Source organism: Limulus polyphemus, unplaced genomic scaffold (genome assembly GCF_000517525.1).
Source record: "Limulus polyphemus unplaced genomic scaffold, Limulus_polyphemus-2.1.2 Scaffold447, whole genome shotgun sequence".
NCBI classification, from domain to species: Eukaryota; Metazoa; Arthropoda; class Merostomata; order Xiphosura; family Limulidae; genus Limulus; species Limulus polyphemus.
Window position 1 is genome coordinate 428,612 of NW_013666057.1, and position 14,753 is coordinate 443,364.

The 14,753-nt window shown below is 30.1% G+C and overlaps 1 protein-coding gene across 2 annotated transcripts in view; it reads right to left on the minus strand.

Annotated features, from left to right (window-relative positions):
- Nucleotides 1-1,039: 1,039 nt before the first annotated feature.
- LOC106458334 (28S ribosomal protein S29, mitochondrial-like) overlaps nt 1,040-14,753 on the minus strand; it is a 41,986-nt gene continuing 28,272 nt past the window's right edge. For both annotated transcript variants that reach the window (XM_013917843.2, XM_022384523.1), the window contains 6 exons: nt 13,609-13,688; nt 11,291-11,369; nt 8,890-8,949; nt 5,297-5,389; nt 4,177-4,291; nt 1,040-3,050 (listed from right to left, as the gene is read on the minus strand). In XM_013917843.2, the coding sequence (XP_013773297.1) occupies nt 2,965-3,050; nt 4,177-4,291; nt 5,297-5,389; nt 8,890-8,949; nt 11,291-11,369; nt 13,609-13,688 (513 nt within the window). In that variant the 3' untranslated portion in view covers nt 1,040-2,964. The remainder of the gene's footprint in view (nt 3,051-4,176; nt 4,292-5,296; nt 5,390-8,889; nt 8,950-11,290; nt 11,370-13,608; nt 13,689-14,753) is intronic.

Consider the following 14,753-nt stretch of genomic DNA (forward strand, 5'->3'; position numbering starts at 1 on the left):
ACTCTAAAATTGTAACATAAGGACAAAAAAACTGGTAGATGGCACACGATAATCAGTCTGAAACTTCCCACTTCACATGTGAATAAGCAAACATGGGTTCAGTGGTGCACAAAACACAATCCGTGGAAAATGGCTAATCCAATGCATGTAGTGGTCTGATAAGTGCCATTTCACTTCATTCTGTAAATGGTAAAATAAAAATTTTGATAAAAGCAGCATTTTTGATCTGATAAACAAGGATGCCACAATATCCCATGCTCATACTATCCAATTTGAATAACACAATGAAGATAAATTTTAACGTAGAAATCAAAGCAGAAATCCTCTTCCAATGTCCGAGAACAAACTGCAGACCACGTAAACTGGATACAATTGAGCAAAATATTTTCAAGCATCTGTTAGGAGTTTATAATCACACTCAACCTAGACTATTGTTACAATAAATGATGGATGAATCCAATTTCAGGTAAAGGTTATAATGAAGTGGCTTCTCACTATCAAATTTTAAACCTTTAATTTTGTTCTTGTAGAAATGTAATATTTGCAGAGAAGTTTACTCTATTTTTTCTCAAGGATAACTAAGAAAATTCCATATTGGTTTTTTAATATCTATAGCAAGTTTTCTGCAAACAATAGCATTTAGTAATTAATAATATCATTTGAGTCTTATATCAGTATTATCATTCATCAGGTTTAAAATGTTATAATATATATATATATATATATTTGCTGATACTTCAGACACATTTTGTATTACTCTTAAATGGCAAATTAAATGTGATTCAAAAAGTGACTTAAAACTGGAATTTCAGGGTAAAAATTGGAAACAATATAATCCTTCATGAAAATGTTAAAACAATGTACAATAATTATGCATGCCAAATACTTAAACTATAATTTATCCTGTATAATATTGTTTATGTCGTTTTGGAATAACAATTTCAATTCAGATAGTGTTCATTTTGCTCTAAAAGTGCTTTCTATGCTAAGATTCATGTCTTCTCAAAAACAAAACCAACAACAGAAAATTATGTATAAACGAATTTTAAAAAATGTGATGCAGTCTTTATTCCCTTTACAGCTATCTGTGATAATGTTACAATAACTCAGTTTATGATTGTTAGAGTAGCTTACAGGTACTGCTAGTCACCCATAATATTGATATAAACCATATTAATGCTAATTTATTTCTCATTACAAACCTAATGTGGAACATAAATTTTAAGGTAATTATACCAAGTGTACTGAATAAGTAAAATATAAAATTAGTTATGGTAATTATGAATGGTAGTGTAGCCATTCTCTATTTCCATAACTCTATTTTCCTCTTAAAAGTTGTAATTTACTAACATAAACATAAAAGGGTTAACTTTATCTAGCCATAAAATCAAAATTAGATATATAAATGACCTGAATATTACACTAAAAAACACACACAAGTTATATATGGACTATATTAAATGTATTTCTATTTATTTTATAAACATCAGCAATAAATTGATTAATAATATTCAGAACTTGGTTGCATCATTGTTAAAATATTATCGAATGACAGCATATTAAAAATGCAGGTAAAATTTGTTTACATGTCAAAATATTTCAGGTTTGTTTTTTTTAAACAGAGAAACAATATTTACCTAAATTCAGAAATTGTCTATAATAAGTTCACAGCTAGAAATATTTATAAATAATCCAAAGACAAATCATCATGGAGATATTCATGCATTTTTTTTTAAACCAACACATGACAGCTACACCAAGTTATTTTTTAAAGTTACAAACTTCTATACACACAAAATTGGAAATAATAAATGAATAAAAATCACACAGAATATGATCAAGAACCTCAAAAAGAGTATACTGATACTGAATGAATGGTTTAAAACTTAGCCTCTGACAGTACCAAAATGAAGAACATTTCTAGCATTGGGTTAGTTACTGGTATAAAATATGTATTTATCTTCCAAATAAAAGAGCAACTGAAGAACTTTACAATAACATTAACTTATCCTGAATAACTACTATAGTTACAACAGTTTTGTTTTCACAAGTATCAAGCATTTAGATTCTTGTAAAAACATCAATTTGGTAAAATACCCTAACAGATCTCAACCTATGGTTAAAACTTAAATGTTAGGATACTGGTCTAGTTTATATTTATAAAGTAAAATCATTATTCAACTTGAAAGCTATTTCTGGAATTATCTAGCTGGCTTATTAAATATATAGCAAGATTATAAATAAATGAAAGTATAATTAATTAAAATGGTGGACAACTCCAAAACAATTCACAAAGAAGATTATAGTATCATAGTGGGTATGTAGGTCATATCTCAAAATTAATCAACCTTCTATCTTAACTATGCTTAAGTATACTTCTAGCTATCACACCTGTAATAACTTCCAATTCACAAAGAAGATTATAGTATCATAGTGGGTATGTAGGTCATATCTCAAAATTAATCAACCTTCTATCTTAACTATGCTTAAGTATACTTCTAGCTATCACACCTGTAATAACTTCCAATTCACAAAGAAGATTATAGTGCTATGGTGAGTGAGTAGGGCATATCTCAAAATTAATCAACCTTCTATCTTAACTACACTTGAGCTATCACATCTGTAAAAACTTAAACTTTTTAGATTTCTTCACATGACATAAAACATTGTTTTTGTGTTTATTCTATATGTATACATGTAATGCTGTAACAGAATTTTCATGTTTGGATGATTGAACATGGAGTACAATTTTCATGCAGGTTATTCATAACTACAATACTTGGATCCACTTTAGTAAAGGTGTATCTTCTTGTAAGAAAATTTGTTCTCATATGATACTATCATAATGAACAGGTTTATTTTTCCTAAATGAAATATAAGTGTAACTCTACACATAATCACATTACTATTTCTTTACAAAATAAAAGTGAAAATATTCAAATGGTTTTTCTCTCTCTTCATAAATTACCTAGATTTACAAATTTCCATTAGTCTGTAAGGGTTAGAACCACTAATAAATATCAATTCCTCTTTCCCTTCTGGTGTTCTACCTGAAATAAAAAATAAATATTGTTAATCTACATTTTCAATACATGTAGACATAATCATATGAATCAAAAACACTAAAATATTCTTTATAACAAATGAACCATTACAAAACAAAAATAGTGATGTTTGCTAAGGAAAATGTATCCCTGTATTATGACTATAGCAATCACTTTGATACATTTATAATACTTACTTTCTTCCTGAGTTTTACATATTTATTCCACCAAAAACCTCCCACTGCATCAATTTACATATAGCTAAATTATTTATATCAGAAAAATAAGCAGGGAGAAGAGAGAAGCATTAAACAATGAAAAAGGAAGAATTTATAGTGAAGTAAATGATTTGCTGCATTAAGCAATATACAAATAATTAATAAATAATTAAGCTGTGAAATATTTCATCACACAGACCTGCAACGATCTGTATGTAATGTAGAAGCTTCATTAATAAAGCAGATTTTCATACAACATGCTATATACATGTTAAGGTAACACCCATTAGAAAGTAATGCTTTATATTTTAAAAAGTGGAAGCAAGGTCTCTCAACACCAAGTAAATTAATAATAATTTCTCAGAGTAAGCTACCAACATAGACCAGGACTACAAATTTAGTAGTTTAAGTCAGTTAAAGTCAGTAATTCAGAAGTTGACATTTTACATATGTAATCTGGAGAAATGTACTAACATTTTTTTAGATAACCTCCTTTGCTCGATCTCTGTTGGCTAAATAACTGTTTCTTATCAGATGATGTTTGGGATTTTTATCACCATCTTCATAACTTGTTTTTGCCCACATATAAATATTTCAAGCTGATTGGACAAGATGAATTGATAATGTAAGAATATTTCAAGTGACTGGGAAATATGTCATGACCTTGGAAGAAATTTATATTCTGGGCAATCTGACTACTATCAGGTAAAAAATTCAGTTCAACTTGAAAATACTTGGAATATAACTATTCTACTGTAGAATTTTTATAATCCAATTCATTAAGAAGTAAAATACATAAGCAGTCATAGATATTTATATATATATATATAACTTTGTATTGAAAGCTTTAAGCAAAATACATACATCCCAAAAGATGAACCTTTATATACAATGTTAATTTTCCTAAAGCTCACCTTCTTCAGTTTGTATCCACAAACGATCAATAAAGTAATCTAGACAACTCTCAATTTCCTTACGACTGTAATTTTCAACACAGATTGGTATGAAGGGTTCAAAGAGCTCAAATCCCTGTAATAAAAGCACCTTAGTCAACAAGAACTAAAACGTGCACTGCATGCTGTAAATCTAAAATTCACAATAATGATTTAACCTGTAAATAAGTATTCAAACAAAATTTCATTCAAAGTACATTAATATAATTTTTTATTACGGTTTGGATGGGAGAAACCTCCATCCTTATGTGAAAGATCATGATGTGTTTTTCGTGTGATTTTCAAAACTTTTCTTTGTGTTGTTAATAAATGCATCAAGTTTCTGTTGTTCAGTAGGACAAGTTGTGTTCTCAGAATTTATAGCAGCAATGTTCTTTTCAAGCTTGTCTATTATGAATTTGCAAAAGTCTTGTGAGATTTTCGTAAGTGTAAGTGAGGTGGAATGAAGAATTTTCTTCCATTGTGAATAAAACAGTTTGTCGTTGGCTTCTATGGTAATAGGTTGACTCAAATTAAGGGATTTAGGTATAGTTTGATTCTATATAGGTGCTGTCCTAGCACATCGGCATGGTACATATACATCAGTCTTTTTTCATTGAGTTTTCTGAGTAGTTTGAAAGTCTTGCTTGAGTTTAAACTAGAGCGCACCTGGGCAGCTGTGGTGGAGGGAGTGTTTATTTCAAGGAGAATACAAGGTTTTGCTTTGTGACAAGGAGAAGGTTCAGGTTCTGTTAGGTTTAGGGCTTTGTGAAAAGTGATGATATTCTTCAAAGGTTGTAGAGGATTCTGCTTATGGAAGAAGAAAAGCCTCAGAGGTTGTGAAGTTTGGAAGGTTGACTTTATTTTTGCTTAAAAAATATATAAAATATTTCTTTTACAATGTAACAATCTTAAGAGTCAACAAAATAATACTACACAACTATAATCAATGCTTAAAGTACATACAGAAAAACAATTCTGTAAATTATCTTGTGTTTTTTGTTTTATTTTTAAAACTGGAGTTTAAAATGAGATAACCCAAGTTTTCAAAGTTTTAAGTTTCAAAAAACTCAAACAATTGAAGAGTAAAAGGGTAACTCACCTCCTGACCCAACAAATACTTAGGCATGTGTGAATCCCTGTAGCCTACAGGTGAAGCTATTTCATCAACAGTTACTACAACTGCACCATGATTCTGCATTAAAATAATATAAATTCATGAATAAGTCTCTCATAATTCATATTTCTGAGTAGATACTTCATATATTCATCAAAACTGTACATATGTATATATATATATGCAAATAAAATGGAAAATGACATAGTTAACTTCATTAATAAAAACAGGAAAAATTGTGTTGGTTACACAACATACCATCAAAAAACTACAAAACATGTTCCTTAATTATATTGGTTGTGGCAGTACTTTGACTCCAAAGTATTAACACTATCGTACAAATATAACATTACAAACTTGTAATTAAAATCTTTTATCAGACTATACTTCCAACTTTTCCTTATGTGTAAGTATCAAAAGAAAGTACTTAAAACTAAATAAAAAACTAGTTTCTTAATGCTGATTCCTTATGCTTGTAGGCTGATCTACAAGAAATTGCCCTAAAGTTGATACACATTTCACAAGGCTAGTATAATATAATGAAACACATTACAATGACTTAACTGTGTGAAGCATGTATTGAGGATTAATTTTTACAAAACTTTGCTACTATTAGAACTATCATTCCTTGTTACTCTTACTTAATCTGATTTCCATGATCACGCACTACTGCCTAACACTGCAATTATAACAAGCTTCTATGAAGGGTGTAAAGTCAATCTTAGACCACAATTCTTGACAAACTTTCCACAGACACCATCACAAGTGGACATCTGCTTCCAAAACCATACTTAATTAAATCAAAGACAAAAAAGTCCATTGCAGCTGTATTAAAGGGACTTAACCCTTTCGAGACACGTCACAGGTGAAAGGCCATGTCATCTTGTTTGTTGACTCGCATTCAAAATTTTATTGAACTTCTATTTCATGAATTTATGTCAATAAGTTTGGTATCAAACTGTAGATTATAAATAAAATTTTAGTACTATACATTACTCAATTTCTTAATTTATAAGTAAATATTAAAAAAACACAGATAAACATCGATTTTTGTGTGTTACGTGGTATATTGAATGCAGCATTGGTTCAAATTAGATGTTTGTGAAGTCAAAATACTAAATCTATAGTTTCGTAGGAATTAGAAACTCAAATTACTGATATTAACAAGCTAGAATATAAAATAAGAAGGTATTATCTTTTCTATATGCTAAGATATTGCTCATGTAATAAATCATACACAGTGGCACCCCGCCCATCTCTTCCCATTTTTGGAGACGCTCCCTTATATACACTTACTTTTATATATGACATGAATAACCAATTGGAAGCTCAGAATGTGGTTTTGTCAGCCGTTTTAACAGGCTTGCAGGCCATTTCTTTCTTTTGAACCAATATTTGAACGAGGTAGGGGTGTTTCTTTAGTCTGCTCGAAATTTAATATTTTTTTAGACTAAAATACATCTTAGTTTCTAAGCTTCATAAATTATAGTGAAATTCTATGGTATTAATGTAGTAATTTATGATTTTTTTTAGTTACTCAAATGTATATATAAACCCTAAAAGAAATAGTTTTGTTTCATATCCTTCAAGTGCAAAATTTTTGAAGGCTTAGCAACCTATGTCAAGCAGCAACCGAGTACAAAGCTTGTAATAGAAGATATAATTGTTTGCTTTACTTCTATATTTACTGTTCTATGTTTTAAGAAAAATAACTTAAAACTTATTTCAAAATAACAATAATCTATATACATATATAATAATTGAAATGTGAATGTATTTCACAAAATACTAGTCTACTAAAACACAGCCAAGACAAGTTACTTTATACAGACCCAAGGTCAGTTTTATGTTATTTGATACAGTAACATATGAGTGCATGTGAGCCACGTCATTGTAACTTCTGTACTGTTAGCCAGGCATAGCTGAGAGGTCAGTATAATATAAATAATAAATATTTATAATTGTATAATGTTATGAGATTTAAGCTATTTAGTCTAAACATTTATGTTTTCATGTTACAATTTGTGTTCATTCTAAAATGAAAAAGGCATAATTTATATTTGTTTCCTAATTTTTTATGGTGTTGGAAAGATTGGTCAAATCTACCAAACCCGTACAGAGATTAATTACTGAAAATAACAGATCAAATATAAGGTTTTTCTTAAGAAACATTTGATAACTATCTGGACATTATAAAGATTTTGTATGTGAAATTCGAAAAATTTTCTGATGCATCAAAGTATTTTTTATCTTAAAATGAAAATTACTTTGCATGATAGATAGGCAACATGTGAAAAGAAAAAAAAAAGCATGAGAAAAACATTGCTTTGCAAACCTTAAGACTTAATAAGAAAATTTGATATTTTGTGTATGAAAGCATTGTAAAGTGGACTGATAATCTACCAGATTTCGTTAACATTTGCTTACTAATTTAAAAGTTATAGCATGAAAACTATAACAAGCACAGAATGGTTATGAGGTGAGTCCCAGGGACCAAGCCTGTGCTGAAAGGGTTAAAAGGAATGTGCTGTAATTCAGTTACTTCATGAAAACTGCCACTAAGTACAAGGAGTAATTTGAAATTTTGGATTGTGAGTTTTTTGATTACTTTGATAACTCATTGTTTATTATCTTGTTCATGATACCAGGAGATAAGTCAAGCTTCATCAGAATAGTTTTTTGGAAGTTGGAGTTTTTTTGTATCTATGGCTATCACATTTAGAATGAAGGCTTTGCTCCAGATCAATTTTGGGTGTGGTTTTTGGGCCTGTTGCAATTTTTGCACTTTCACAGGATATGTAGAAAATTTTCGTTTTTGAAATGTTGTTGTGCCAAAGTTCCCAACTATAGTAACAAGTTACTACATTAACATCTGCAGTTTATTCTTATAAGGTATTATTAACTCTCTGTAGATAGCTTAACAAGTAACATTACAGAATTCTTTGATAAATTTCAAGAAAGAATCTATACAGTACGACTAAAATATATACATATCATATACCAAATAATACCTACTGCTCAACTAGCACACATGTATAAAATGATCAATGAATATCTACATCATAAAGCAGCACAATACCTACTGCTCTAACTAGCACACATATGTACAAATTGATTAATGAATATCTACACAATATCTTTTAATATTTTTTCATTTTTAGTTTACTTACTGATTATAAGTATTATTTTATTACAAGTTACAGCTTTCACAGTAAGGGAGATTATAATTTACAACAGGTACAGTATTTCAATCACTGATGCATTCTTGAGTATTGAAGTTTTAGTAGAAAATAAGGTTTTAGTATTTAAAACAACATTCTTTACTGCTAAAACTTATGTACTTGAGAATGATCGCACCAATGATTGAAACACTGTACCTGTTGTAAAATATAATCTTCCTCACTATGAAAGGTGTAATTTGTAATAAAATAATCCTTTAACATTATTACATAAACTTACATAACTATAATGTTGTATGTTACTGTATAAAAGTACTTCACACTTTTATAAGATAATTTAGATAACAATACTACAGCTAATATTTATAATGAAAGCACAGATAACATTAACCAACTCACCCAATCATTTTTCAACAGTTTTTTAAATGCTCTAATTAAGGTTATCTCATCAGCTGGAACCTTCACAGAGAATAGAAAAAATAAGATAGAATTTATTTTTACACATGAAAAAACTACGAACTAGGTTTATTCATTTTATACACTTCAGACAGAAAAAAATGTGAACAAATACGTTGGTAATGATAAATAGTGCATAAAAATGTCCAAAGTTAATAATTTTAGCATTATTTGCTCAATCATTAAAATATTAATATATTGACATAAAATTAACGAATTCATAGTGTCTGAAATACGTCTCAGAAGTCAGTTTTTACGTTTTAAAGAAACAGATAGAAGTATTTTACAATATGAGCTGAAATATAATAAGGTCAGTCTTGTAATATGATTTTAAAAATTTCACTTCAAGAAAACCCAAAGGGTTCAAACTATATGTGATCTATTAAAATATACCAGAAAGAGTTTTTCCTTTGATCACTTATGATTAAATTTGAGTCTACTAAATTGTATATATATACATGTATATACTTATATCATGAAAAATAAATTAACATGCAAAAGAAAGACCTATTGTAAGGATAACTCAATAATGTATCTCTCATTTACACACTTATTTAGTGAAGACTAATAATTATTATTTTTATTAAAATGAAAAATTAATGAAACATACAATCTGGTATCAATTTTAATGCCTTCACTATATGTATAATTCTAAAATGCTTTTCCTTCATAAATGAAGTAAGTGTTCAACTGTAGTTACTAATCTGTGAATTTGAATAAAAATGTATACAAATAACTCACAGAGGTATGCCAGTTATATCTGAGCCTTAGGTGCTTACAAAACTACAGGAAAATGTTCTTGAGCTATGGTAACTACAAAAGGATGAACATCTATGCCTTACTTCCCCTTCTTTCACCACCATAGTGTTCTATATGATGGTGGTATGGACTATTACTCTTTAACAAAATTTCTACTTCAAGAGGCATTTGAGCAATGCTTTGAAGTCAATGTTATCCCACTCTTCTTTAAATACTTTCCAAATTTCATTGACTTTGCATGGACCAATTTCAGCAACCCCAAAGTACAGAAGTTTACAAGAGATACCTACAAATGAAATCCCATTTGTAAATAAATCTTATAGAGGAACTGGCATGTTGACTTGGAAAAGTGGTTGGATGCTTTGTCTTGATGAAGTTGTATTTTATTGGCATCTAATCTGTACAAAAATAGTATTTCTTTAAGGTATATTGGTGTCAGCACATTAGATGATAGTATGCAGAATTAACCTTGACATGTTTCATGACTCTCTGGATGCTTACCTGTTTACTAAGTCTGTAAATTCCAATCACCATAGATCCTTTAGAAAATTTTTCACAAAATATTCTGTACCTTACTTTAGTTGAAACAGAGGTACTTACTTTAGTTACAATGGAGATTCCTACTTTAGTTGCAATGAATGTGCCTACTTTGGTTGCAATCGAGATCCCTCCTTTAGTTTTAATCAAGGTCTTACTTCAGTTGCAATGGAGGTCTCTACTTTAGTTGCAATGGTGTTTCCTTTTTTAGTTGCAATGGAGGTCCCTACTTTAGTTGCAATGGAGGTCCCTACTTTAGTTGCAATGGTGGTTACTTTTTTAGTTGCAACAGAAGTCCCTACTTTAGTTGCAACAAAGGCCCCTACTTTAGCTGAAATAGAAGTCCGTAATTTAGTTATAATGAAGGTCTCTACTTAAGTTGCAACGGAAGTCCTTAATTTAGAAACAATGGATGTCTGTACTTTAATTGCAATGGAAGTTTCTAATTTGGTTCCTACTATGGTTCTATGGTTCCTAATTAAGTTTCAATTCAGATCACTACTTTAGTTACAACAGAGGTTCCTGCTTTAGTTGCAACAGTCTGCCATGTGCTTCAGATATTTCCAATAATAAAATGACTTACCTTTCTTCACTAACTTCACTATGCAACCACTAGTCAATTGTCAACTATCTTGTTTTTACCTAACTGGAATCATGCCTTCAATTGCTACAGATATCCCTTTCTTAAAAATGGTAAAACTTTCATGCTTTGCATGCTTTTATATTGAAATAGAAAACTTTGTGGCAGTATGTTTTGCAATGCAAACCTCATGGAAGAGCTGATTTTAGGTGACATCTGTATTTATAAATTGTAATACTTCAACTGAATTGCAATAAGAAGGTCAGGATTTTTAAAGCGTGTAGTCACAGACCATTGGGATGGCCAGACACAATGTAATTGGAAATGCAAATTGTTACTACAGATCATGAACAATCCACTGCATAAGTACTATTTTTTACACAAATACCAATACCTGAACTTTAAAGTAATATTGGTTAATACACAGTTTATTTTGTCAAGGCTCAAAAAGCTATTGAGTAAACTTACGATTACTTTGTTTTCTCTTTTAACATCGGTAGGCCTGAAGAAGCAGTTGACTCCATCTACAGCCACAAAAGTAGTAAACCTACCAATCACATACAGAAAAATATGGTAATTTACTTTAGATATGCCCAAAACAAAGATCTTACAGTACAGCCAACAAATTTTAAGAGAAAGACTGTTTTTTATCTTATGTCTAATTCATAATAATTTTATAAATCTATAATTACATTCACTGCTTAAATGTAAGCTGTAAGCAATTTTGTACAGATATTATTATTCACCGACTAATTGATTACTTTTGAAAAATTCCCACTCTAAGGAAATTAACAGTAACATCTTACAAACAAGTTTTATGGAATCTTAATCATATATGTTGGTTATAGTTTGTTTTTTCTTCTTGTCAATAGTTGTAGCAAGACTAAATTAGCATCAATTTAATAATAATGTAAAAAATTTACTGAAAGTGCCCCAAAAGTACATCTCAAGAATTTCTTGATACAAGATGATCTGGAAAATGAGAAAGCATACTTTGAGTATCTAAATCTATATACAAATTAGCAGTATGTAAGTGTTGAGTAATGTTTATTGCTGATATCATGTAATAACAATCATTAGAGATTCTGACAGAGATAGAAAAGATAATGACAAGACAACATTGTTTTTACTTCTTTAGTACTGTGAACAGAAAAAGAGGTCTAATTTGTGTTCTTGAGCATTTTTTCCTGTTTTCTAATCCAAACTGATTAAAATTTGGGTAGGTGTAGCTTCCTCCTTTTCTTTACTGGAGAAGAAGAAACACTGTGGAATTTAGAAAACTGGTTAACTAGAGACAGTTAACCATTATCTGTTAACTCCTCAGAACACATCTCACACATTTGTCTCATGCAATAGAAATACAAATGAATTGTAATAATGCAGGGAAAGTGAGCTACAAATGTTTTAATAATGTACAACTGAACAACCTATATTTATTAGTGCCTTATGAAAAAGGAAGGCTCACCTGAAAGATAATGCTCAAGTATCTTGTTGAAGTATGTCAGTGTATGTTATATCAATTGGACTTTTTTTTATTTTGAAAGGAACTAGCAAAAATAGTGCAGACTCATGGGATTCAACATGAGTATGAAATTATATATCTAGAATTAGTTTAAAAAAGACCAACTAAGTGAAGAAAATCCCAACCATATCACACACACGATTAGGTAGATAAACTAGTTTTTTTTAATTGTGTAGTTTTCTTTATTATTTCATACAAAAGTGACAAAATAATTTATCTCATTAAAGTATAAACAGAAAATTTGTTTTTGAGAAACAGAAATTTGTAGAGGAAATATTTAGTTTCCTAATTCAAAGTTGATGACCAAGATCTATCCCACTATCATTTCTTGAACAGTATCATAGCTATTTTGTTAACTCCCCCATATAAAGTAAACTAGGCTTAACATTTATCTCTAGTAATAAAAAACTTATCAGGAACATTTCTAATCAAGGTGGGTTAAACTCAGCATTTTGAAAGGTAGTAGTAAAAATAATAAAAATTTTGAAAACTTAAAGTTGTAACTATAAGTACAACAGATGATGTCACCATGGTATTTTTTTAAATTTGTCAAACAAAAACAGAAAGTCCATCAAAGCTTAAACAAGAGCACAATTCTTCAATTTGACAAAGAACAATAAAAGTATCAAAGAACAACTCCAAAAAGGACTTCAGAGATATTCCATTAAATAATATTATTATTATTTCTTCTTTGTATTAACTCATGCCTACACTGTGTGAAGAATTTTCTGTAAACCACTAACATCCTGATGTGTTCACGTGGTCATTTTTGAACCAGAATAAACACAACTGTAGCAAGATTGTCTAACGTCACAAGTGACACATGAAATAAAACTGATGACATGACCATTTGGTAGATAGTTGCAAAATAAAAATAGTATTAAGCAACTAGTATTTGAATAAAAGAATATTGTGAAAGTGAACATCTCATTTCTGTTAACAAGAAAACTCACAGTATGTGAGTATTTGGACAAGAATTAATATTAGTTTTCATCTATTCATCAAGTATCTACATCATAGAGTGATGTTAAACAAATCTAATTAGAAAATTGAGAAGGAGGAAAAATAAGTACCATTAGAGAAAGTGTGTTGACAACTGCTTTCACATTTACTTCTTTAGCAATTACAAAAACTATTTAAATGTACTTTGAAAATAAACAAGTGTTTCATACAAGTTATAATATTTTCTCAGTTAGAAATCCTTTAGAGCACATATTTATTGTTTTTGACAAAAACAGATGAAACCACTGGGGAATATACTAACATTCCTTTTTGAGAATACTCTCTCAGTTCCTTCAGTATGACAGCTACACAATCAGAAGCATGCTTCATCCTGTTGATTCCCTGAAACAGAATCAAAGTAGCAGTTAGTGCTCATTTTAACAAATGCTTAAAATACAGAAAGAAGTAATGCAAGACAGGGTGCCAAGTATACAGTTCAAAACTGCCGTATAATATCGAGGTAATGACTGCAAGAGGTAATAATATGTTGGCTTCAAACCTCCTTATCTTGGATAATCATTCCAAGTCATTGTTATTCACCACATATTTTAATTCTCACTAGATGAATTACCCTTCAACTTACTGGGAAGACACATGTGGTTCAGGTCAGAACACCAACCCCTCTATGTCGCTATTGATTCATTTGTTTCAGAATGTTCATGCCATGCTACCCATCACTAACTTTGCATGTGCTAGGTTTGGTAATAACTGGTCCAGCAGTTTGCCACTTATGAGCAGGCATAACATATGGGGATGACACAGTGGCCACTGGGAGTTGATATAGGGGGATCATATCTAAGCACTGGCCTCCCTTTGGGTACATGCCTGGTGTGACAATTGACCCAGCACTTGACAGCTTATAAGTGGACACAAACACACACACAGACTTTTGTCAAATAATAATGCTCATACAATGACATACAAAAACAAAAGAATCCCAGACAGAACTGAACTGGCTTCTTTCTAAAGATAAAAAAATCTTGCTTTCCTTACACCAACATCATGGACAAAAAGTCTTAAATGTCAGCTGAGTGACTTTTCCATTAAAAGGAAGTATAAGATGAAAGAGCTTCTAGAGACGTACAAGTTGTCATCTGAGTACTTTAATAATACACTTATTATATTTAATATACTTGAAAATGCACATTAGGGTTACAAAATGGTGTGGTTGCTGCTTTGTTCCATAGTCACAAATAACTTATGTGTCTTGGACCACGTCAGTAATATTACAAAATGATCTTACTATTTTAAACAGGTCAAAGTTAAGTATCTGATTCTATGACAAGGAACCCACTTTGAGACTAATAATGGTTGGAGACAGCTTGAATGGGTAGTGAAGAAAAACTTTAATATAAGTTTAACATAACAGCAAATGCAAAACTTAGAAGAGGTATCTTAGCATATCTC